The 27,121-nt window shown below is 41.6% G+C and overlaps 1 protein-coding gene across 2 annotated transcripts in view; it reads left to right on the forward strand.

The window, feature by feature from the left end:
• Positions 1-27,121, forward strand: part of LOC143883828 (protein GID8 homolog) — a 40,614-nt gene that overhangs the window by 4,857 nt on the left and 8,636 nt on the right. The window contains exons 2-6 of one of the 2 annotated variants that reach the window (XM_077387128.1): positions 298-403; positions 653-812; positions 5,093-5,196; positions 20,814-20,945; positions 21,520-21,676. In XM_077387128.1, the coding sequence (XP_077243243.1) occupies positions 353-403; positions 653-812; positions 5,093-5,196; positions 20,814-20,945; positions 21,520-21,676 (604 nt within the window). In that variant the 5' untranslated portion in view covers positions 298-352. Of the gene's footprint in view, positions 1-297; positions 404-652; positions 813-5,089; positions 5,197-20,813; positions 20,946-21,519; positions 21,677-27,121 lie in introns of both variants that reach the window. The other variant, XM_077387127.1, reaches the window with a different exon arrangement.

The raw sequence follows: 27,121 nt of genomic DNA on the forward strand, positions 1-27,121 counted from the left end.
TTCTTTATAGGGCATAAAAAAATGTCTCACACACCATTATTTATGAGAACTGTTATGTTGCAAAACTAGACTTGATTGGAACTCTGTATCTGGGTTTTATGCCATATGCTTCACAGAGATTAAATTCCAACATTTTCTTTTTCTAGAAGAGCTGCAGTGAAGGACACCGAAACCATAGATTCTGCGAGTCGAACAGCTACAATAGAAGACCTTGCCGATTCCTTTTTCTCAATATAATTCTTTTTTTTGAGAATTTATGCTGATCTCATTTGATTGAGTTTTTATTTTCAATGTCAGTGGAAGATAGCAATAATCGGTTCTGTATTTCAATGGGCTGGAGTGAGACGCACTGATGTCATTATTCTGGTTGTTCGTTGGTCAGCTTGGTTCGATAGAAACAATGGTAATTCGCATCTTCTCTTCATTTTCTAAAGATAAAGTGTGACAAATTCCTTTCCGTTGTCGGAAAATGAAACTAGGCAATATAGTGTTTCTGGGACTAATTGCAACTGGATCTGCATAATCTCAATTTTTTTTTTATCATTTTTTTTGGGGTTTATATGTGGAAAGTAGTTTCTTCCAAAATTTTCCCTATTATTTGATTGCACATTTTAAATGAAAAAGTGTATGTATATAAGCTGCCTTTTTGCAGTCCACTTCGAAAAAGGTGATTACGAGGGAAGAGTGGGAAAAAAAACTCAGTGACGTAAAGATTAGGAAAGAAGATATGAACAAGCTGGTGATGAATTTTCTCGCGACGGAGGGTTATGTTGAGGCTGCGGAAAAATTTCGGATGGAGTCTGGCACTGAACGTATCCAAATATTGTGCTATCTCTTCTCGTCTTCCGTGTATTGCATTATTGTCTTTTTGTGTTTCGAACTTACCATCTTAAATAAGGTAAATTATAATAATTCAGAAACTAACATGTTCTGCTCGTAGATTATAATTTCATACGATTATGTAATTCAAACCCAAGCAAAAGCAATAGAATACTTAAGGGGATGATAGAAAGAACAACGGTATTGGTTGCTGTTTTCGATGTGAACTGATAACAAAGTAAATCAGAATATGCATAGTTGTCAATATTATAATTAACCAAAATCTCCCAAAAAGAGTGTTTACATCATATAATAAAGTGTTATTTAGAACTATGTTATGAAGTTTATTTTATACCTATAATATACTTTCTTCCATGGCAGACATGCTCTTGGGAGGAAGAAAATAAAAAAGCTCCATGCGTGGCCTATCGACTCCGGCTCGGGCTAGTTGGTCGGCGTTACTGTTGGCTGACTTATGACCCTTGATGCACTCCAGAATTTCTTCAATCGCATCAACAAATCTCTGCTTCATCCATATGATAACGTTAAGTGAATCTTCCTACAACAGTAATATCATTGACTAGTTGACTACTCTGAAGCATGGTTTTAAATTTCGGCCGAAACGTTTCGTTTCGGCCGAAATATTTCGGTTTCGGTGGAAAATGAAACGAAATTCACAGTGAGTCGGAAAAGTACCAAACTTCGCCGAAACGTTTCGGAAATTTCGGCCGAAATGTACGTTTCGTTTCGGTAAAATTTCGGAAGTTTCGGTGAAGTTCGGAAATTTCGGTGAAACGTTTCGGTGAAGTACAAAATTTCGGTGAAATTTCGGAAATTTTGGTGAAACGTTTCGGAAATTTCCGAAATTTCGGTGAAATTTTTACAAGATTTCGTCCGAAATTTTGTACCGAAACCGAAACCGAGATTTAAAACCTTGCTCTGAAGTCAACTAGACGAATCCCACGCAGGATTGTCTGCACCTCTGTTTTTTTTAGTCATTCTGGCCTATTGGACCTGAGAAGACCCACTTAGTGACACCAACTTCATCCCTAAGGACTCCACCCACTCTTGCCATACCTGAATTACTGGGAGCTCCAAGATGAAGATTTCTTTCCATTGGAAGAATTTTCGAAGCCGATAATACTCACTACGACTCCATGGAGTTGTTCATCCTAGAGGACGTTTTACAAAAGAAGACAAAAATTTACGACTCAAGGTAGTCCCTCTTTCTAGAGGACTCTCTTTCGGAGGCAGAGTCAAAAGCAAAGTTGTTTCTCTTAGTCAAAGGGTTTCCTCTTCTAAGAGGACTCTTTTACAAGAGGAGAGTTAAAATTGTTAATGCGTCTACAAAAGTGATGCAGCACCGTGAAGAAAAATTGAAGAAAGGGGAGAGAAATAGATATTATCTGCATAAAAAAGAGTTAAAATTGTTAACGCGTCTACTACTCAAAAGAGTTCCTCTTTCGTGAGGACCCTTTGCTTTTGACTCCGCCTTTGTAAGAGAGTCCTCTTTGAAAGATGGACTACCTTGAGTCGTAATTTTTACTCTTCTTTTGTAAAAGGTTCTCCAGAATGAAGAACTCCTTTGAGTCGCAGTGAATATTTTCAACTGCGAAATTTCTTCCATGTGGAAAGAAATCTACGACTCAAAGGAGTTCCTCTTCTGGGAGGACTCTTCTAGAAAAGAAGAATCAAAATTGTCAACACCTCTACGACTCAAAAGGAGTTCCTGTTCCGAGAGTTCCTTTTATAAAACATGATTTAAAAATAGGACTCAATGGTGCTCCTCTTCCTCTTTTGGTTGGACTCTTATAAAAGAAGAATCAAAACTAAAGTCGTTAGTATTCCTTAATCTAAAGAATTCCTCTCCCGGGAGGACCCTTTTACAAAGATTCAAATTGTAAAACTTCTCTACGAGTCGAAACAAGCTCTTATGGGAGGATTCTCATATAGGAAGAATTGAAATTTATATTTAGATAGGGAACCTCTTGATGACTAATCAAAGGTGTTTTCTTTATTTGATAAATTTAACTAACGACCATTAGAGTCAGAAGTGTACGTCCCCACCAATCTAATAAAACCTTTTCTTGCAAGAGAAAATTTTGATCTCAATGTGTTTTATACGTGTGATTTTCATATGCATGTAAGATTTCTTTCGAACAGTCCAAAAGTTAATTCTAACTCCTTTGTAAGCTCTATATCAGATTCCTTTAAGGAGTGAAACCTTTTGCTTTAGAATGTCTCTCCACATTGGAGTTCCACTATGCCTGTATATGTCGCATGATGACCACCTTCTGAAGTCATGGCCATACATCTACTTGATGAAGTAGACAGATTCCTTTAGGAATGAAACCTTCTGCTTCAGAATGTCTCTCTACATCGTAGTTCCACTATGCTTATAAATGTCGCATGATGACCACCTTCCGAAGTCATAGCTATACATGTGCTCGATGAATTAGACCCATAAATGATATCTCTCCTCGAATCTTTATAACCATTTTCCCAACAAGGCTTTGTTCATAACCTTAAGATTTTGAAAACCCAGATCCCCGTTGGGCTTTGGACGACACACATCCTCCCACCTTACCAAGTGATACCTTCTTTTTTTCAAGCTAGTCGTCCGAAAGAAAGTTCCTTTGAAGGGGTTCAATTCAATGAATTACAACCAGTGGACAACTTAACAGCAAAAAATAATAAATATGGAGGTTCGATAAGAAAGCTTTTATCAACGAAATGCTGCCCCCACCTCCACCCCAAAGAAATTAGGTTCATTTGCCATTTGGACAAGTATCTTTCCACTTTTTCAATAACATGATCCCACAAGCTTTTCTAGGTCTTCCATCTCATAGTGGGAGCCCAAGATATTTACAAGGGAACTGGACCATGGATCACCCAACCTACCTTGCAATTCGTTATGCAGATTCCATAGTTAGATGAATGCCCATGAGTTTTGACTTGATAAAGTTAGTTCTTTGGCCTGCCAGTATTTCATAGCACCTCAAAATAGCTTTTAACTTCAAGACTTTGTCTTCATCGGCTCGGCTTAAAGCAAAGTATTATTGGCGTACTGCAGATGGGAAATTTCAATTCCTAGGGCTCCCAACTTAAATCCTTCAATGAGGCAGAAACTCCTATTTTTCTAAGTATTCTGCCGAGACAATTCGATGCTATGGAGAAGTGGAACGAGGACAGAGGGTCTCCATATCTCAGGCCACAAGAAGTTTGATCCACAATCTCCATCTCTCTTCTTCAAATCCTATTCTGACCATTAAGTAGTCCAAACATTCCCATTCCACACGGTTTTATACTTTCTCCATACCTAACTTACACTCTATACTTTTGATTTGAATTCTGAGAGTAGTACTCAACGTACTCATTAGCTATTAATGCACCATCAAGAAATTGACAACCATGAACGAACACGGCGGTTTGATATAATCTTGTTTATTACTTCAATACCTTCTTTATCTGATCAACCAACACTTTTGCCACCAGTTTGTACACAACCCAACTAAGCTGATAAGTCTAAAATCCGGAATCTTTTCAACTCCATCTACTTTGGGGATTAGAGCAACGAAATTGGCTCTCTTACTTTTGTCAAGCTCCAAGTTCTTAAGAAAAGCCTCAAACAACTCAAATAAGTTTTCTTCACCATCTCCCAAAACTCTTGGAAGAGAGCAAAGACAGAAACCATCTGGGCCTGGAGCACGATCTATTTTTTGAGAACAATCCGACCTTAATTTCATCCTCCGAAAACAGAGATTCCAACTCATCTCTATCCCTAGGGTCCAACCTGTAAAAAACAATACCTTCTAGGACGGGTAAACCGAGTCCCTCCGAAGAATATATGAAGGTGCATAAACTCACGATTCATTTATTATAGTTGCCTTGTTGTCGCACCGGACCCCTATATCACCAGCGATGTGATTTGATTGCTTCTTCTGGCACTCATGATACTGTGGAAATATGTCGTATATGTACCACCGAATTTTAGCCAATTAGATATGTATACTTGTTTCCAAAAGATTTCATCTTGCAGAATGATCCGGTTGTATCCCTCAAGGTTTCTCTTCACTAGCTTATTTCCTTCAGAAATGGCACCATCATCCTCTAATGTCTTTAGCTCCTAAATACGCTTGACGAGGTCGCCCTTTTCCAATTTCTGATTTGTAGGATAAATATTTTTTTTGCGCCACAAATCATGGTTTTTTTTCCTACTGAAGAAGATTAGGTCTTTTGTAATTATTAGATTCTCCTTATTGTTAAATAGCAGATATTGATCTTGCAACGATAACAGATCGTATGGCTGTAAAGAAAGCTGTACAGTGTGGCAATGTCCAGGATGCAATTGAGAAAGTTAATGATTTGAACCCGGAGGTAAGATGCTCTACCTCTTAGTGCATGACCATCTTCATGTGTTTATACTTCATACTGCTTTTGATTTTCTTAGTTCTCATTGAGGTTTGTTTGTTATAACTGCCTTTATGGTGATATAAACATATGTTGCAAAATGTGATGGCGGGAGATAGGCGGTGAGACACACTTAAGGTCCTGCTTGTTTTAGTCTTTTAGATTATGACGACCGATTGTGGAGTCCCCAACTGATTGTTGGACTCAAATTTAGTGCAATTTTCGGTCCAATAATCGGTTGGGGACTCCACAATCAGTTGTCATAATCTAAAACAAGCAGGGCCTGAGTGATTATTTTCAGAAGAGTTTGCAAAGAAACAAGAAGTTGAGAACTATTCATTCAAAGGGTGTGTTGATAGTTTTGTTGCTTGTTTTGTCCCTCTTCTCGATGCTTCAGTAACCAACAACAATTTTCCAGGGGACCTCAATTGCTTTAGTTGTCAATGCTTTCATGCGTCACATCCTGTATGCAATTGTACTATAGAGATGGATCCCGTAGTTAAAAAATGGCCCACTTGCTCAATTAGATTTTTTTTTTGAGTGGTGCCACTTGCTCAATTTGTTCAGACAATTGATGATAGTTCAGCTGTTCGAAGATCCACAGTATTTACTTTTGTTCCTTTTTTTTACTTTTTATTTTTTATGCAATTATATTATAGAGTTGGGTCCCATATTTTTTAAGTTGTACGCAATAGTTCTGTAGATGGATCCCATAGTTCTAAATGGTTGGCCTTCTGGGTCAGTTCAGAGAATAAATGGTGGCTCGCCTATTCAAAGACTCCGGCATTGCTTTTGTTCTTGTTTTAACTTTTTCAAAGGACTCCTCTAAGCCGACCCCAACTAGTTTGGGACAGAGGCTTAGTTGAGTTGCGTAGTTGAGTTGAGAAAGGACTCCTCTAAGCATGGTTTTAAATTGCCACCGAAACTCCTGCGTGTCATCGTTGACTCGCCCAAGTCTATTGCTTTTTACCTTAGCCGCGTTCTTGTCCGAGTCCGCATTTTGCCCTACAAAGTCAATCAAAACTCCTTTGACTTTCTCGAGTACTTGACCGCGTTAACCGATTACTTGGTCGCGTCAACCAAGTACTCGGCCGCGTGCGCTGAGTCGACTAGGGTTTGCTTTGGCTGCGTTTTGACCCTCATACGCGTTTTGAAACATTGAGTACGTGTTACATAATTATAATTACATGAATTGTGTGTGAAATATGGTGTATGTAATATAGGAAAAGGTTTCTGAGCGATACCTCAGATAAGCTATCTGAGCAAAAGCCACTATAAATACACTATGTAGTTACTTTGTTTGGGTTATGTTATATGTTGATTCTATAGGACCTATGTAATATACATAAATTTTTTTTTTTTTTTGAAATGGTAATATGATATATTGAAAAAGAACCGAGATGGTCCACAAGAATTACATAAGGAAAAAGAAAAAGAAAAAAGACACAGAATAAAAACAAAAGCCTCACGGAGGAAGTAAGTCAAACCACACCAAATCCAATCTAACCACCCCTGATCTAGCAAGAGAATCAGCTGCATCATTAGCTGATCTCCTAACATGCCTAAAGACAATATACATAAATATTTATTTCAATTAAATGTGAAATGTGTGGTATGCACTGAATTATTCGACATGCTAGGTGTTCGATGTTGTTGAGGAATGAGAGAAGAAATTGTGAGTTAGGGAGTCTCCACTTATGTATTTATATATAATGAGATATACAAAAGACCAATATGCCCATAGGCATGTACACATACACTAACACTCTCCCTCAAGCTGGAATGTATATGTCAAACATTCCTAGCTTGCTACAATTATCACTCAATTTGGCTTTGTTCAATGGCTTGGTAAACATATCCGCTAATTGGTCCACCGATCTAGTGAACACTGTGCATATTTCTCCTTTTTGAATTCGATGCCGGATGAAGTGGCAATCAACCTCGATATATTTAGTTCTCTCATGAAAGACTGGATTTGTGGCAATGTGAATCGTTGCCTTGTTGTCACAATATAACTGAGAAGGAGATGATGGGGAGAAACCGACCTCTGACAAGAGAGAGCGTAACCAAATGAGCTCTCCACTTGTCTGCGTCATAGCTCTATACTCCGCCTCTGCACTAGATTTGGAGATAACATCTTGTTTCTTACTTCGCCATGACACAAGGTTACCTCCCACATATGTGCAGTATCCTGTGTAAAGTACAAGGTGAACTCATATGTTGGCTGATAGCACCAAAATCAAAGGAGATATCTGGGCGTGTGACTGTAAGGTAGATAAGTTTACCAACCAGCCTCTTGTATCTGCCTGGGTCATCTAACAAGTCTCATTCTTCAGGTAGTAACTTCACATTTGAGTCCATAGGAACTGAGGCAGGTTTCACTTTAAGATAACCTGTCTCCTCAAGCAAGTCTAAGACATATTTCCAATGTGAGAGAGAAATCCCTTTTGTCGAATATGCAACTTCAATACTCAAGAAGTATCTAAGGCGACCCAAATCTTTGGTAGAGAATTCATTTTGCAAAATGCTCTTCAATTTCTGGATCCCAGCTGTATCACTGCCAGTGATGATGATGTCATCGACATATACTATCAAGAGTACACATCCAACTGTAGATTGATAGCTGAAGACAGAATGATCAACTGCACACTGCTTCATACCAAATCGCATAATGGCATCACTGAACCTTCCAAACCATGCTCTAGGAGACTGCTTGAGACCGTAAATGGATTTCTTTAATCGACACACAGATGATTAGATCTCCCCCTGAGCAACATACCCATAAGGTTGCTCTATGTAAGCTTCCTCTGTGAGCTCACCATGAAGAACAGCATTCTTGACATCCAACTGATGTAAAGGCCAGCCCTGATTGACAGCAAGAGAAAGTAGAACAGGCACTGAAGGAATCTTCGCCACGTGAGAAAATGTCTCGCCAGAGTCCACTCCAAACGTCTGAGTGTACCCTTTGGCAACCAAACGCGCCTTAAGGCGCTCAACAACGCCATCAGGTAAATATTTCACTATATAGACCCAACGACACCCAACAGGACATGCACCAGGAGGCAGAGGAACTAAATCCCAAGTCTGATTGGCCTGAAGGGCATCCATCTCAAGGTCCATAGCAGCGCGCCACCCCGGGTGATCAAGTGCTGTAGCCAAGGACTTTGGCAAAGAGACAAAAGATAGAGGATACAAAATTGCGGAAAGCAGGCATGAGAGCATCATATGAAATAACAGACGGAAATAGGATGTCCAGTACTATGAGAACGAGTGCAGGAGGCAATAGGAGAGTTGATAGGTGCCTTGGATGTAGAAGGAGAAAGCTCCTGATGGGCTGGTGATGGTGCTGCCGGAGATGGATGAGCTATAGAGGTATGGCGGCGCTGATAGGTCTTCTGAATAACTGAAGCTGGAGGCCGAGCAAGTACCTGTAATGGAAGAGAGGTCTCTGGAACAGGAACCACAGAAGGGGAAGGTAAGTGAGACGATGGAGATGGACTGACCACCGGGTCAGGAAGAACGGGAATCGGTAGAGAAAGATCCGAAGAATGAGAGAGAGGGGTCGTTTCCGGAAAGCTCAGAAAGAAGTGCTCAGTCTCGAAAAAGGTAACATCTGCGGAGACATAGGATCGACGAAACCGAGGGCTATAACAACGATAACCTTTCTGGGTGCGTGTGTAGCCGAGAAAAAGGCATCGTTCAGATTTAGGATCTAATTTATCCAAAGCAGGCCCAAGGTTGTGGACAAAGCAAATACACCCGAATACCCGAGGAGTAATAGGAAATGGATCATGATGAAGTCGTAAAATTGAGAAAGGGGATGAACCGCCTAGAACCGAGGAAGGAAGCTGATTGGCCAGATAGTTAGCAGTGAGAACTGCATCACCCCAATAAGACTTGAGAACTCGCATATGGAAGAGAAGAGTACGAGCTCCATCCAATAATGATCGCATTTTCTGTTCAACAACACCATTTTTTTGAAAGGTGTGAGCACAGGAAGATTGGTGTAGGATACCACGAGTGGAAAGAAATTCTTCAAAACCGTTGGATTTTGTGAAATATTCCCTAGCATTATCAGTGCAAAGGCATTTAAGAGTGAAATTAAATTGGTTAGTAACTTCTGAATGAAAAGTATGATAAACAGAGAGCACTTTTGAGCGATCTTTCAGTAAATAAAGCCAACACATACGTGAATAATCATCAATAAAAATGACAAAATAATGATGTCCAAAAATAGAGGTAGTCCGCGCGGGACCCCATACATCGGAATGCACTAAATCAAAAGGGTGCGACGCCCGACTAACAGGCCTAGACGAGAAGGACACCCTATGGTGTTTCCCAAGTTCACAAGCCTCGCACGAAAAAGGGATAACAGAAGAAGAAACGATAGATATCTGCTGCAAACGATCAAGCCTGGGATGTCCAAGACGGCAATGCCACTGATATGCGTCGCTGGAGCGGTGTAAAATGGTACGAGGAGGGCTACAATCCAGACGATAAAGCTCATCAATCTCACGGCTCGAGCCAATCGTCCTCCCAGTCAAGAGATCCTGAAACAAGCAATATGAAGGATAAAATGAGACATAACAATTGAGATTTTTAGTAATTTGACTAACTGAGAGTAAACTAAAGGGTGACTTTGGCACACATAGAATAGAGGACAATGTAAGTCCAGCACGAGGAGAAATATCACCAACATCAGAGATAGGAGTGGACCTCCCATCAGCAAGTGTGATGGACTGATCAGAAAGGGGTTGAAATGAACAAAGTGAAGAAGAAGTACCTGTCATATGATTGGAGGCTCCATAATCAATGATCCAAGAGTTGGAGCTAGTAAGAAGAGATGCAGGAGAGCTACCTGGCTGAGCAAAAGTAGCAGTCAGTGGATGGCTGGTAGACCATAACAAGTCTCTATGTAGTGTCCCTCACGATGACAGTGCGAGCAATATGGACGTGGTCAGCCACCATGCCCTGCAGAAAGATCATGTCCACTGCCACGACCACCACGACCAGAGTCACGGCCACGGCCAAAGGTGCCTCCACCACGTGTAGCACGATCACCTACGCCCTATGCAGTAGTGGCAGTAATATCGATCGAAGGAGCTGAGATAGAGTCAGGAAGAGAACACTGTTGTGCATGCAAGTAAACCTCCTGAAGAGAGGGCATCGTGCCAGACCCAAATATCTGCTGACGAAGGTGCATGTACTCATGACCCAAAGTCTTCAGAAACTGAACAACACGGATCTGATCACGCTGCTGAGCGGCCGTAGTCAAATCAGTGGTAAGAGGCATAAGGACATCTAATTGTTGGCAATGGTAAACAACTGACTGTAGTAGGTCAAGAGAGGAGTGTCTCCGCGGCGAAGGTAGTAGCAGTATGATCCTAAACCTGGCGAGAAGTGGGAAGGTGTATCATGGTCCTGGCAATCTCAGGGGACATACTCTGCCAGAGGAGAGTACGAATAAGGGCATCATCTTGTTCCCACTTCTCATAACTGGGATCACTGGAACGAGGGGGGTCACAACGAAGAATAGAGATCTTCCCCCTAGCAATCATATAAGTCTCCACAACCACTTTCCAATTCAGGTAATTGAAACCATCAAGTATGACTGTGGTCATGGGAGGAAAAGAACCATCCATCGAAGAAGACGAGGGAATATACGAGGAAGAGGATGGGCGAGTCGGAGGAGCAGTAGCCACAGAGCCGCACGCGAGAAGGATCCTCAATCACGGGGCTATCCATGAGTAAATAATCGAAGAGAGAAGATCAACTGATGAAAAGAAATGATGCCCTAGCGGAGAGTAGAGAAATCCATAATGGAGATTGCGGCTCCGGAGAGAGATAAATGAGAAATAGGGCATGAGAGAAAACCTTGGATGCCATGAAGGAGACAACGAATATCGAAATATGAGAGCGGAGGCATGGAGAAAGAAAAAGAGGAGAATACTGTTGGAGATTTAAGCCGTTTGGAAGGGGAAAGGGATTGGGTTTGGCAAAAAAGGAGGACAAAATTAAGTCAAAAAAAGGTGAGAGAGTCGACTTATAGTGTAGATGGGAACAGGGGGTGGAGAGGGTGGAGAGTGGGTTGAAAAAGGGAGGGGACAGAGGGGAAGGGACGATGACAAATGGGGGGTCGGGGGACAGAGGGGAAGGGGCAGGGGACGGAGGGGAAGGAGAGGCGGGTTGGGGGACGAGGGACAGAGGAGGGGGGGGGGGGGGGTCGGGGAACGTGGGACAGAGAGGAGGGGTGTGGGGGGGGCGCCGGGCGCTGGTTGACGGAAGAGCGGGGTGGGGGGACGGGTTAGGTTGGAAGAAGAAGAAGAAGGGAAGGAAAGGGAAGAAGAGAGGTGTTTCTATGGGTGGTCCCTAGGGATTCAAAAAACCCTAGGGCTCTGATACCATGTCGAGGAAGAGAATGAGAGAAGAAATTGTGAGTTAGGGAGTCCCCCCCTCACTTATGTATTTATATATAATGACTTAATAACAGATATACAAAAAGACCAATATGCCCTTAGGCATATACACATACACTAACAGATGTTATTAAACTAGTATGGATGGTTCTCTTGTTATGTGATGGTTTATAAGTGTGTATTTGTGCTTATTCTAGAGTTCCTAAAGTTTCGTCATAAAATTCTATATTTGCAGATGTTTTCATACGTTTCCGTGATTTTATAGGATTTCCATTGAAATTTTCTAACCGAAATTAAAAGGTTTCCGTTTCCGTGGTGATCGAAACCGAAATTTAAAACCTTGCCTCCAAGTTGAGTAATAATTTGCCATAGTACTGGTTTAGTGACCGGTGCCTCCAATTTTTTCCATGCCTAATCACACTTTCTGGAACCTTTTTCAACCCTGTTGAGAATGGGAAATTATTAATCAGGCAGCTAACTTCATAAACATGGTTTGACACATATAAGCACGTAGTCATTTCTGGGTATCACTATCCATCTTAACTGGAACTTGATGGAATGGATACAGTCTCCATGCATTGATGAGAGATAGAGAGAACACGACAGGGAGCGGTCTTTTGCTTTTTTTATTTATTAAAAGATAGTAAACAGCATTAGGAATCTTATTTGGTAAAATTATAGTAGCCTGGTTGAGATATGGATGGGGGAAACAAGAAATTGTATTGGTAGGAAACACAGGTCTTTGTGTTGGGAAATGGGTGTCTTGGGCTCCTGGTATCTTATGGGTAAACCTGTGAAATATAAACCAATTAATTGAGTACTGTGGAAGTTGGTATTTGTGTGGAGGAATTGACTTCCTGAGAACTTCAGGTAAAATTGCAAACGATAAACTTGTTAGTCGAGCACTGTGGAACTGGAAGTTGTAGGCCGTTAACACTACTAAGTTACAGCTTGCCTCCACCATGGTCAAATAACTTTTCAAATCTTTCTGTTATGCTTAGTATTGGATGTATTGTGGCGTGTGAGGTTGTTTCTAATATAGTGGCTCAATTATGAAGCTGAAATTTGGTACTCAAGTAGTATGTATTGGTTTAATATGTCAGTTGCAGATTTTTGGGACACTGCAAATATGGTACTTTCCAATTGTTGGCATCTTTTCCAAGTGTAAATCTAATTGACGTGGAAGCAGATGTAGAATTTGTATATAATTCTTTTACTGTTTGTGATTTCAATGGAGCATGAAAAGGGAGTGTCTGAGCTTGTTGGCCACAACGAAGATATAGAACTTCAATATATAAGAATCAGCAAGAATGAAATATGGAGAAACTCAGCGACGGTGTGTCAATATTGTTGTTGATGTTTTAAGAGTAGGAGTTAGCATATTGCCAGATTTTCACAGTTGACAATTCGGATAGAGGGGAACTCTTTGAACTGAACTCTTATCAAATGGCCTAAGGGAACACTGTCCAATGTTCCATCTTCCCAAAATATTTAGGAAATAGTGAAATACACCACTTTTTCTCATCAATTTTCGTAGGCCTGATATCCCTGTGTAAAACTGTTAGTACCTCCCGAAGATGCTGCAAATGTGACACAGGGTCAGTACTGTATATGAGGATGTCGTCGAAGTAGACAACGACACATCGTCCAATGAAGGGTCTGAGCACTTGGTTCATGAATCGCATGAACGTGCTGGGGGCGTTGGACAACCCAAACGGCATCACCAGCCACTCGTATAGGCTTTCCCTGGGTCTTGAAGGCTGTCTTCCACTCATCACCCGGGCGCCCGACAGGGTCCTCCCCACTGACTTGGCCCGGGCCTAAGTGAAAGTGAAGTGGTGGGCCTACCCATCCCAACCTGGGGTATGCTGGGATTCACGAAGAGCAACACCTTACGATGTTCATGATCAATCGGATCCTGATGTACCAGTAGGTACCAGAGGAGATCGCTATGATCGTTACTGTATCCGTATCGAAGAGATGCGACAAAGTGTTCGGATCATTGTGCAATGTCCTAATCAAATGCCTAGTGGCATGATCAAAGCCGATGATCGTAAACTATGTCCTCCATCACGATGTCGAATGAAACTATCCATGGAATCGTGCGCCGTGTGAAACGTAGATCATCGCCGTTCTTAACCGAGACTCAGGTTAAGCTCTGTCTCGGAACCTTGTGGGGTTAGGAGTTCAAGTCCGCCGTCAAATCCCAGGGCTCAACCCTGGACAGGCGGTGAAAACTACCAAGCTGGAGTACGGTAGGGGCAGAGGGAATTTCCGGTGGAGCGGTGAAATGCGTAGAGATCGGAAAGAACACCAACGACGAAAGCACTCTTCTGGGCCTACACCCGGAGCCAATCCCCTAGCAGTCCTGCCACCACGCCGCAGAATGGGAGCTCGTGTGGAACCTTGGATTTCTGGCGTAACATCGGTGGAACGTAAAATCCAATATTATGGCCGCGTAACATAGGGGCCTACGGTACGGGGAACTCGGCCAAAATATAGACACCCGAAGGGCCCGGCACGCACAATCCTATCCTATCCAAGTCCGAGTTTACCCCGTCATTGCACTTCAGACAGCCGTTCGTAGCATCATAAGGAGCACCTCGCTTTCGAGGTACCCAAATGGTACGGTACATAGGAGGTTGGTGTTTATCAACGTGGTGTATAGCATGAAAAACCATTCGATACAAGATAGGGCCGCTCACATGAAAGAAGAGAATCAATCCTTTCTTCTTTTCTTTCTCTTTCTCGAGGGGGGGAAGAGAAGTAGGGTCTTATGGAGGGAGGGGGGAGGGGAAAGCTTGGGCCTACCTATCCCGATAGGACCCCATAAAGGAACGGGAGCAGATTATTGAGCTGGGTAGTTCGATCAGTGGATTATTTGTTATTTTTTTAAGTAAAACTTGGCTTTCCCCTGACGTTAAGTTGTGAGCGTGCATTCCCATCTAAGTTAGAAGAAAAACATGCCTTTCCCCTGACGTTAAGTTGTGAGCGTGCATTCCCATCTAAGTTAGAAGAAAAACATGCCTTTCCATCAGGTGCCGCTACCCTGGACCATTAGTCTAATTTATACTTTCCACCTGCTATTGAGAGGTATTCGATCCTATAATGAAGAATACATACAGCATGAGAACGGCGTTGAATAGAGCTTTTCCTGAACTAATAGTCTAACTCTATCCTGGGATTTCCTAATGTGCCACTACCCAGTATAAGTTAGTTCTAATGTATCCCTCTAGTTTACTTTAATTTAGTACTAGAGAACGGCGTTTTACTCTGAAGGTGGTCTTGAGGGGGGGTGTACTTTTTTAAATCCTTTTTGTTTTTATTTGGTAGGTAAGCTGGGATTGAACCTCCTACCACAAGGCCCAAAGCGTTAAGTAATTGAGCTTAGACGCTCCACCCCTTTGTGAAACATCCAGTTACTCCAAAAGCTTAAGCAGTTGGAGATGGCGTTATTTAAACTTTTATACTAACACTCCCCCTCACGTGTGGCCCCTCCTTTTAGGGTTGGCCTACACATGGCAGACATGTGGCCCCCTCTTTTGGGTTTGCCCATTGCATGTTGATTTTTGCTATCTGGGAGGTTTGAACTCGGGACCTTTGGCTCTGATACTATGTGAAACAACCCGTTACTCCAAAAGCTTAAGTTGATGGAGATGGCGTTATTTAATCTTTTATACTTTAACACCCTTGATATTCCATTTCCATCAAGAAGCAGATTTTGGGGTTGATAGTCTAATAAATTTTGTGTTGGCTCTAATTCTCTTATGACTTAGAATTGTGTGACCCAGATGTAAATACTTTGAACAGTGCCTTCTTTTCAACAAACTATTATTCAATTGATGAAGAAGAACGGCAATAGTGAAGTTGAGAGACCAAGTTTTTAAAACTTCATTCAATTTGATTTGACTCGGTCAGCTTAACTTGATACTGGTGAAATTTGAGCTGGGTCAGCTTACAAACTCAGCTATGCTACAAATTCAGCTTTTTCCTACTCCATGCTAGTTGAGTTGGCTTGGTCCGAATTTTGAGTTGACTTTTCGAAATCTGTCAACTTGAACATCAAACTTGTTGGGTAATTCATACTGTAGCCATAGTTGTCAAACTCTTACGAGTCGTACGAGTCAACTCTCGAGTCGAGTCGAGTTGCCCATGCGAGTCGCCTTTGTCGAAAACTCTTACGAGTCATCTGGTGACTCTTACGAGTCGAATCGAGTCGTTGGGCCGGGGCTTTCTTGCTTTGATGGTTGAAAACTTGGAATTAGGAACTTAAAACTTAATTATTTTTGTTCATGCATGTTACAAGCATGTAGTTATTTACTAGTAAATGGTGGGCCCCACGCCATCAAAACATGAGACGTAAAATGGCGGGCTCCAGTCAAATGCATAGGGACGGTGGACACCACCTTGTCAATAACATGAGGGTAAAATGGTGGACCCCACTTTCTGCATTGGTTTGGGTAGAGACTATGGGCCCACCAATCCTAGGCATGGTCATTAAATATTGGGCCCCACCCCATCATAGCATGAGGGTGTAAAATAATTAATCCAAGCCATTCAAAAAAAAAAGTTCGTCCCACGGTGTATGCATGGGTTTGGATAGAGTTGGTGGGCTCATCGGATCAAGCGTAAAATAGTGGACCCTAGCCATGCTATTCTTGGGTATAGAATATGGGCCCCACCCCACCCAATCAAAAGATCAAAACATGATGTAGGGGAAAATACTTTCCAGGAAAAACTTTTTATGGAAAAGGTGAACGACATTTGCAAAGTTACGTGCTTAGCATATATTATGGATGGATAGATGGATATTTTTGGCTTAGTGCTTTATCTATGTGTAATTGGGGTTTTTTTTTTACATGCTTCATCTCTTAAGATATAATGATATTTTTTTCAACTACATTTCTACTCTTTTCAAAAACTCTTACGAGTCACGAGTCGAGTCGAGTCACGAGTCGAGTCGAGTCACGAGTCATAAAATTAAGAAATCGAGTCACGAGTCGAGTCACGGGTTGACAACTATGACCGTAGCCTCATTGAGCTATAAACCCAACCATGGGAAAAAAAAGACTGAGCCTATAGAACACTGTTATACCTATAAGTGAGATGACATTATATAAAGTTTTTCTTTTTTTTTTGAAAATCGACAATTTTCATTAATATTAAGTTTATCAATCGGGACCAGTAGTCCCATCCTGCAATTACAAAATATTAAGGTGGACTGGACCGACATGCCGGATCCAGTCCAAAGAGATAAGTGGATCACAGACATTGGTTTGAATACGTCCCTGAACTACACAAAAGACATCCCTATACTGCCCAAAAGACAAAAAGACCATATTCTGTACATCTTTTAGCATCCACAAAGTATGTACCATCTAGACACCATGAGTCCACCACTACTACTTAGCCACCATCCAAGGATCTTAGAACATCATCTTGCAAGACTGTGGTGTTACCCCCATTGAACTGAACTCTTTCAAGTTCCTGCATCCCAAAAAAACCTAGCTATAAGGGTTACCGTCATACCTTCATTTTAAGGGGTTGACTCCAGCACCCCTGGTTAGTTCATTCTTGATTCCAGCTTCCTCTCTCCCTACAACCAATTCCTCTATAAAGAATCGGTTTCTCTAAGGTTCTTCTTTGACATCAGCTTATGGGTCATCCTCTTTGGCTATTTCGATTGCATCCGCTGCAGATCCCGCTTGCATCGACCGTAACATTTCTCTAGTCTTTCCTATGTTTTTCTGATTTGACATCCCTAATACATCACCCATTGTCAGGAAATCATTAAAGCCTTGCAAGTCTGGGTTCCCAGATTCGTCCTCAATGTTCAAGAGCAAAATTCCTTTTCCTTTATCTAGCCTATCTGGAGTCTTAGACTGCTGTAATTGACCCTGTTCAACCCTTGGACTTCCTGATCCTAAGCCCTGAAAATCTTCATCCAGATTTGTTCGCTTTGATTCCAAATTTGCAATCGCTGATTGTTTTTCCTCCTCCCATGACCGTCTACGCGTTCGTCTTTCTTTTTCCAGCAACTTTTTCCAGATGGGCATATTACGAAGGGGTGTATGAAGTTCCTCCTCACTAGTCAGGGTGAGATGGGAAGAGGGAGCACCCATGCTTTGAATTGCTTCCCGATCTTTCAACCATTGCTTCTTTAGTGGAGAAATTAACACCTCAGTTGGCCTGGGAGATTCCTTCCTTGCCAATTTTTCATTATATTTAAGAGTCTTTAGGAGCTCCAAGTCTTCGTCCACCAAAGTAGATTCGCCCCCCCTGCCCCGCGACATTACTGGAGCCTTCAAGACATGCTTTTTCAGACATAGCTGGACCAGAAGAGGCTTGTAGGATTCTCAATTCATGGACGCTATTCTCAATTCATGGAGGCTTTCTGAGCGAGGCTTTTTCTTCCTAAACCCCTTAGGATGGGCACATTTAATTTTCCAACCCAATGATGAAAGGCTACCGCGTGTAGCCAAGACGCGGACATTCGGTCCAGAACCTTTTGTAAGTCTATATTTGTGCCCACATGTAATTTTAATATCAGGGCTTAAATTCGATCTGAAAAATCTATTTTTTAATTTAAGGACCTTCTGCTCAACCGATTTAAAGCTGGAGAATTCCACAAATTCTTTTCTACCCGCCTTGCCCTTTGAGCCATGTGGCGCTTCCCTTTTTGACTTCGTAGAACCTGGCAAGGTCACGGGTCCTATTAGATGGGCCTTCCTACTCCCTGACGAGACAATGACAGGATCTGGGGAATCATGAGGGTAGATGGGGATTTCAAATTTTGAAAGTAGGGCCACCGGATCCAATTCATGTCTGGTGGCCACTGCCACAGATTCCGGTAAGCAAACATCTGCCGGAGAGCCTTTATTAGTGAGAGATTGTTCAATATTCCCCAAAAGAGGAAAGTTGTCTTTACTGCTAATCTCTCTCACAACGACAAGGTCAAAGAATTAATACTATCTTCAGACACAACTTTGATTCCCACCGAGTAAATGGTGGAATCTACCGTTAGATTAATTGAACGAGGGATGTAATTCCAGACAGGGGAAATAACTAGGGCAGAGGCAAAAGTCAGACAATGAGAGTGATTACCAAAAAGATGGGTCTCAAGAACCTGACCTAGATGCGATCCCAGAATTTCTACTGTGGCAGAGGACCAAGCATGAAGAGGGATATTATAAAATCTTAAATGAACAGTTCTAACTCCCGAATTATACGCAGGGAACTAAGGTTTGAGAGAGGAGAGGAATTCCCCAAAAGCTTCCCCCCACGCCGGAGAACGGTCAAAGCTTTGGCTTCTGAAGAGAAGCAGAAGAGGATCTCCACAGGATTGATTGCAAAAGGTTTTTCCAGGTAGAATTTCTTGGCCCAATCCCAGATATCCTCTAAAAGCCAGGATCCAGATTTCAAATTTCCAATAATACATGTTTTGAGATGTCTTTTTCTTTCTTCCACCACCGACATCGGGATCTCCAGATAACCATACTTTCTCGGGGGCCACTTGGGCCTGCTTCGGTCTCCAAACTAGATTTGAATTGTCCTTATTTCAGGAAAGTAAGCATTTTCTGTAGACAGTACGTTTACCAAAGTTCCTGTAATTGCATTTTGAATATAACCAGTCGGTCGTTCCCATGCGAGAGACCTCTGTGAGATGATTCCACAGCTCGTCGACTAGGGGAACTCCCTAACTCCAAAATCCAATCTCCTTCCCCTCGTATCCCAGTCCTCCGATGTGATATGATTGCATCTCGGTGCCTAAGGACACTGTCTAATAGATCGGCCGGCTTGAGTAATGCAGACATTGGTGAGAATCCAATGCCCCGAAAACCTAAGGGTTCCTCTGCAGGGTTCGTCCACGGAGGGTGAGTTAGGGCCTAAAACTCGACAATTTTTTTTTTTTTTTAACTTTTTTTTTTTTTTCGAGTTCCTTAAAAATGGGTTAAAAAAAGAAGATTCTTTTCGTGGAGAACCTCTTATGACTCGTCAATCAGATTCATTTATTTTGTGAAATCACTGTCTCTGGGTTCGAGTGGCATTTCACCCCTAACCACAACTCATCCATTGATTCTTCAACATCAGTCAGTTCGGACCTCCACAAAGAACCCTTCGACGAGAGATATGAGCAAGAGGCTTCGAGAAAACTAGTGTTTCCTGAATTATATGAAGCCAGTAAGCAAACGGCAAATCCATGGGTATGTCCCATAGTTGATTGACTTATCTTGTCCTATATGGTTCGTGAACTATATATATATATATATATATATATATATATATATATATATATATATATATATATATATATATATATATAGAGAGAGAGAGAGAGAGAGAGAGAGAGAGCTGTTTGATGGCAAGGGTGATTGATTTCTCATAGTTGCCCACAGTGAAGTCCTGTTTACTTGAGCCTGCATCGTCTGCCATCTCTCTTTGTTGACGTTGGCACTAGCTCTTATGGCATTGATGATGGCAATCCAATCAGACAATGCACCACCACCCGTTGCTGATGCCTAAGAGCAGTGAGATGGAAAAAAATGGTGTTGATGAAGAATCTCTTCTTGCCAGCCCTCCACACTTAGATCTGAAAAGGTGATGCTCCAAAATGGGTAATGGATTGAAGTTGTCAATGGAGATTGGGTTTTGGTTCTTGAATGCTCTAGAGGTGATATTTTTGGTGGGTGTGAATTTAGGGTCTGATTTGCCAGCTTTCTACATGAATATGGTTAATAATGATGTCTCATGTCTCTGAAGTCTGAATGTGAACTAAGTTAAATATCCTTTGAGATATACTTTTTTTTCCCTTTATTTATCTTTGATCTTGTTACCTATGACAAAGGTAGGCTAGAACATGCCATCCAACTGTGTGCAACAAAAGATAATGGACTAACAGCCTGCCAGTTTGAATCCAATTCCTCCAGCTGGTAACATCATTACCAACCTAACTAATGTTGGGAATATTTTCTTACTGTATTTCTTTAATTGTACCATCTTCTAAATATGTCACTGATGTCATCTAAATATTTTTACGCTCCATATTTTTTGAAAACTGAAGTTATAATTTTACCGTGCTGGGCATCAAATTGTGATGATTATTCTTGGAAATGGTGGTCCATATACTAGGATTGTGAAATCTCATGTGACTGACGGTTGTGTACGCAGATACTCGATACAAATCCTCAATTATTTTTCCATCTCCAACAGCAGAAGTTGATAGAACTTATTCGCAATGGAAAAGTAGAAGAAGCTTTGGAGTTTGCACAGGATGAGCTTGCACCAAGGGGTGAAGAAAATGTAACTCCTTATTCCTTTATTGCACTCGTTGTTTTGGTCCACTGTATGCCGTTATCATGGGTCCATTTAGGAAAAGACCTGCTGTCCTCACCTGGTTTTCTTCTTCATTCTTGGAGGATGCTTATAATCACCACCGCAATGATTTCTCAACTTGCTGGTTTGTTTTACATTAATCGAAAGTTGCAGGCTCTGCATGTGTTACCTGCGAGGATGGGGTTGCACTAGCATACAAAATTCATGTTAACTAACCAACTTCTCCAAAAGCTTAAGCTGTTGGAGAAAGGCAGTATTTATCTTTTATACTTTAACACTCCCCTGCACACACTTGGCAAACACGTGGCACATGTAGTCCCACTTTGGGCCAACCATCGCATGTGGATTTTTGCTATCCAGGAGGTTTGAACTCGAGACCTTTGGCTCCATGTTAACTTACCAACTTCTCCAAAAGCTAGAGTTGTTGGAGAAAGGCAGTCTTTATCATTTTATACTTTAACAATTCAGATTAAATTTTACTGTATAGATTTATATTTAATTTTCTTATTAATTTCTTAAATGAATTCTGAGTGTTCTGAAGCAAAGCTTTTTGGAGGAGTTGGAGAGGACAGTTGCATTGCTGGCATTTGAAGATGTGTCCAATTGCCCTGTTGGAGAGCTTCTGGACATATCACAGCGCTTAAAAACAGCGAGTGAAGTAAACGCGGCCATCCTCACAAGCCAGAGTCATGAAAAAGGTCAGAAGATTAGCAATGCATTTTTTTCCCCTTTTGATGTGTTCTTGCATTACTTCACAAATGAAGGGCGTGTGCTTCTTGATATGACTTTTCTTGAGTCTCCTTCCACCATAAGATATGCAGTCAACTCTGCCGTGTAGACGTGACGACCGGTAATCAACAGTCTTATTCCCACTCCATTAGAATCAGCCTCCCCAATTAGTCTGTAATATGCTTTGATGACTCTTTAGGTAGTATCCTCTGATGCAGGATGAAATCAGGATACCGCTTCCTGGGATGGGAAACAGATTCCAGCATCCCCGCCTTCCCTTTAATTCCTCCCTGACATCATTCCACTCCTTGATTACGTTCATTTGTTAACCAAACAACGGAATAAGAATAGGATATCGATTCCAGTGCCTGATTCCGGCAATGCAAATGCACCCTAAAGGATTTTCTGCCTCTATCGATGTGATGTGGCCTCGATCAATCCTTTTCGCCAGAGTTGAATCTGACAAATTACTCAATGCATCTGTATTTCAAATACTAGCTATTTTCTCACCGTTTACCAAAATTTCCACAATCATGATTCCTCGCAACCATGTTACTAAGACCCCGTTCGTTTAAGATTATGACAACCGGCTGTGAGTGCCAAACCAATTATTGGACTCAAATTTAAACATAGTTTTGAGTCGGTTTGGCACTCACAAATCGGCTGTCATAATCTTAAACGAACAGGGCCTAAATACAAGTCCTAAAATCAAACTTGCTTTGGTACCAAATATGATGTAGCTTAACTAGAATAACCACCACAAATTTTGAGCTTTACTTCAGATCCAAAATGAACAAAGAAAATGCCTCAATAAAAGACTGGAAAGTGAGGAGGACATGGTGCTGCCTAAGAGAGAACAACTGTGAAAAGGAAATATTACTTTCATTAACTTCAAAATTCGTAATTAATCAAAATCACCCGCAAAGGAGTTTTACATCATATAAATAAGCTCTTTTCACCTCCAAAACACTTTCCTTCCTATACACAAACACTCTAGATTCTAGAGTCTAGACCTTCTCTACACATTTTTCTAATTTTAAAACACTTCCAAAATGGTCCTAAACAAGTTCGAATCCTTTCAAAAAAAAAAGAAATTCCAATGAAAATTAACCCAAATCTTTCCCCAAAATATCTCTTTCAATTCTAAATTATTTCTAACTATACGTCGGTCCTGATTCAACCTTCATTTCAACGTAAACCTCAATTCAAATTGAAAGCTCTTGAAGCTTCAAACAATCCCCCTATTTTCTAAAACATAGATTTGTGAATCGGTTACCTTGTTCTAAAACAGTCTTTCTTGAACCCATAATGAATACTCGAAAATTCAAATATTAATAAAAAACAATTCATGAAAAATGTGCAGTTTCTTGCACATAAGTTTGTATCAGTGTTACTGAGGTTGCTACCCCCTATCGACTCGCAATATAGATTGCATGACTCGAAACACACTTTGTTTGCGACACAAATAACAAAAAAATGTCAGATTTGGGTGGCACGACCTAGATCATTAAAAATCCAATTTACCGAATACGCATGTGTGATCAAACAACCCGCAAGAATCTGATCTCAAAATCCAAGAATCCGCGAGTGGTAACGAAGCGGGGAGGAAAGATCTCCACAGATTCCTATCTCATTCCATTCCAGTGGCTCGACCAGTAACCAATGGCGAAAACTAAAAAATCCATGGTTTCCCGGTAGAACCCATTTCGACCATGCGACCTAGATCATTAAAAATGGCGACTTGCCGATTGAAAGAGAGATATGCATGTCAACATACGTTGAGAGGGGGAGAGAGAGCATACCCAAAATGGAAGAGCTATATTTGCCTTTTGAGAGAGAGAGAGAGAGAGAGAGAGAGAGAGAGAGAGAGAGAGAGAGAGAGAGAGAGAGAGAGAACATGATGGGAACGATCCTAGGGCTTATATCCTAATTTTTAAGTGTTTTGTTATAGAAGGGGTGTCAATATCAATTAAGGGGACCATCCGCTCATGAAAGACCAAATCATCTCCTACGAAGGTGCAATATCCAATGGCTGACCTCCTAGCTGTTGGAGATCCTGCCCAATTTGCATCATCGAACCCTTATAGTTTCTCATGACCATGACTCTTGAACAACAAGCCTTTCCCTGGAGCACCTTTCAAGTATCTGATAATTTGAATCATTGCTGCCCAGTGGGAGATACGTGGTGAGCTCATGAATTGACTGACCACTCCTACTGCAAATGAGATGTCTGGGCGAGTGACCGTGAGATATATTAGCTTTCCAACCAACCTTCGGCATCGTGTCCATACCGACCCAACAAGAGAAGATGAAAGATACTGGTATGCTCTCTCTCTGCTTTTCGTTTTCCCCATTTTTTTTATGGAAAAAATAGAAGAATAGATATTGCTTTAAATCTGATCTGTTAATTGCAATTAGGATTGTAATTTTACGACAATATTTGGGTGATGGCCCATTCAGGTCATATCCTCTATTGTATAATATGTAGAGTAATGGAAGAATGTTACGATTTTGAGTAAGGGCCCGCCTAGGTATGGGACAGGTTTTAAGGGCCTTGCCTAACGCGTTCCATCAGCTCTAAAGCTTTTGGCGTATTGGTAGGCTACCTGGCATTTGGTATCAGAGCAGCCACCACGTCCCATTTTTGAGTCATGGATGGGGCGACCTGTGGCGAGGACTACCTGGAAAGGGCTACCTGGTAAAAAAACCAAAGTGGGCCGCCGTCGAAGGGGAGACCTGTGGAAAGGGCTACCTAAAAAAGGCCAGAGTGAAAGCCATCACAGAAGTCGCTAAGGATGGCGGATTCATAAGCGTGGTGGTATGTTACGGTCCTGAGTGGGGGCCGCCCAGGTATGGACTGGGTGGGACCCAACCTGATCTGGGACAAGTTTAAAGGGCCTTGCCTAACGCATTCCATTAGATCTGGAGCTTTTGGCATATTGGTAAGGTGCCTAACAAAGTAGTCAAAGGGAGGTGACAAGCATGCAAGATGTGTAGGAGTTGTTTAGGGAGAATAGGGAAGAGCGATAGTAGTGTTTGGATCGCGTCAAACCATGTAGGAGATGTGTGGAAAATGTAGGGGTGCCATTATCAAAATAGAGAGTGAAAGAAATAGAAAGGGAAGAGAGGAGAGAAAGAGTCATCTAATAAATCTCCCTCATCTGGAAGAAGCTCTATATTCAGGTCCATAGGAACAACAACATGTTTCACTCATAGAGAACCTATCTCATCTAATAAATCCAGCACATATTTCCTCTGTAGTAGTGAAAGGCCGCTGCGAGAGTAGGCTGCCTCAATTCCCTGAAAATACCTTAGACGTCCCAGGTCTTTGGTGGAAAATTCTCTCAAAGATCTCCAACTTCTGTATGCCTATCGTATCACCCCCAGTAATGATAATATCATCCGCATATACTATCAATAGAACATATCCAGCATCAAACTGGTGGCTAAACAGTGAATGGTCAACCGCACACTGCTTCATGCCAAATCGCATGCAGCATCATTGAATCTCCCAAACCATGCTCTAGGAGATTGTTTAAGACCATAGAGAGATTTGCGAAGACGGCAAATTGAGGAGGACCTCTCCCCCCCTGAGCAACATACCCAGAAGGTTGCTCCATGTATACCTCCTCAATGAGGTCACCGTGGAGAAAGGCATTCTTAACATCCAACTGATATGAAGGCCAACCCCAGTTGATGGCTAAAAAAATCAACACACGAACCAAGTGAATTTTCAAATATTTTAGTGTAGTCGAGGCCGAATATCTGAGCGTAGCCCTTTGCAACAAGACGTGCTTTAAGACACTCAATTGTCCTATCTGGCAAGTACTTAATGGTAAACACCCAACAACAGCCAACTGGCTGAGCATCAGGAGGTAGCGAAACCAAGTCCCAAGTATAGTATGATTGGCTTGAAGTGCGTCCATCTCAATATCCATGGCTGCACACCAACCTGGATGAGCAAGAGGTTCTGCCATAGGCTTCTGTAAACTAACAGAAGACAATGAAGACACAACTATGAAACACAGGAGTTAGAGGATCATAGGAAACAAAATTAGAAATCGGATGAGCGACGGTACGGGAACGAGTACAAGAAGCAACGGGAGAATCAACAGGTACAGGAGAAGGTGTAAGATCAAGTACATGAGAAGTGGATATGGATCCGTCTTACGGAGAAGAGGATGGCCCAGGAGTAGAGCGGTGGACAACCTGTCTCGGACCACACTGATAGACTGCATAGGAGCGGGAGTAGAATCCATAGTTACAGGAAGAACATGAAGAGGTAGGCGAGTGTCAGCCACAACTCCATCAGTTGAGGAGGAAAAGAAAGGCGTAGACTCAAAGAAGGTTACATCGGCAAATTCGAATAACTTGCGCAAATGAGTATTGTAACATTTATAACCTTTCTGAGTGCGAGAGTACCCGAGAAAGACTCATTCTCCTGTACAAGGATCCAATTTGTCCTAGCCAAGAGATAGGTTATGGACAAAACAGAGACAACCAAACACCCTAGGAACTAAAGGGAATGGATCACGATTAGGATGCAGAACAAAGAATGGGGACTTACCGGCTAAGACAGAGGAAGAAAGGCGATTAGCTAAGAAATAGGACGTGAGAACAGCTTAGCCCCAATAAACTTTAGGGACTCTCATTTGAACATGAGAGTTCTAGCCATATCCGGCAAATACCGTAGTTTCCTCTGGGCTACAACATTTTGTTGAGAGGTGTAGACACAAGAGGGCTGATGCAAAATACCATGGTTAGTCAAAAAATCATGAAGGCCACTATAAATAGAGAAGTATTCAAGTGCATTATCAGTGCATAAACATTTTTAGAGTGCAATTATACTGGGTGGTAATCTCAGCATAAAATCTATTGAATGCAGTAAATACTTCAGAGCGGTCTTTAAGAAGAAACAACTATGTCATTCGTTAAGAACCATCAACAAAAACCATAAAGTATCTGTAACCAAACATTGGCGTAGTCCGCGAAAGACCCCATACATCAGAGAGACAGAGAGTACCAATTCAAAAGGACTAAAAACACAATTAACAACTCTAGAGGGAAAGGACACCCGATGGTGCTCTCCGAGTTCATAGGAGTCGTATTGAAACGAACTAATATGGCTAGAAATAAAAGAAGACTACTGAAGCTTTTGGAGTGAAGGATGGCCGAGACGATAGTGCTACTGAAAGAAGTCGACAGAACTGCGTAAAGCTGCACCGGTGGTATCACAATCAAGCTAATAGTGACCATCCACCTCATGACCCAAACCAATCTTCTTCCCAATCGACAGATCCCAAAAATACAATATGAAGGAAAGACAGAGAATAGTAAGATGTTTCGTTAGTTGACTAATAGAAAGTAAATTAAATAGGAACTTTGGAACACAAAGAACAAACGATAATGTAAGA

Source organism: Tasmannia lanceolata, unplaced genomic scaffold (genome assembly GCF_043159265.1).
Source record: "Tasmannia lanceolata isolate RefF3 unplaced genomic scaffold, GAP_Taslan_0.1 ptg000008l, whole genome shotgun sequence".
NCBI lineage: Eukaryota > Viridiplantae > Streptophyta > Magnoliopsida > Canellales > Winteraceae > Tasmannia > Tasmannia lanceolata.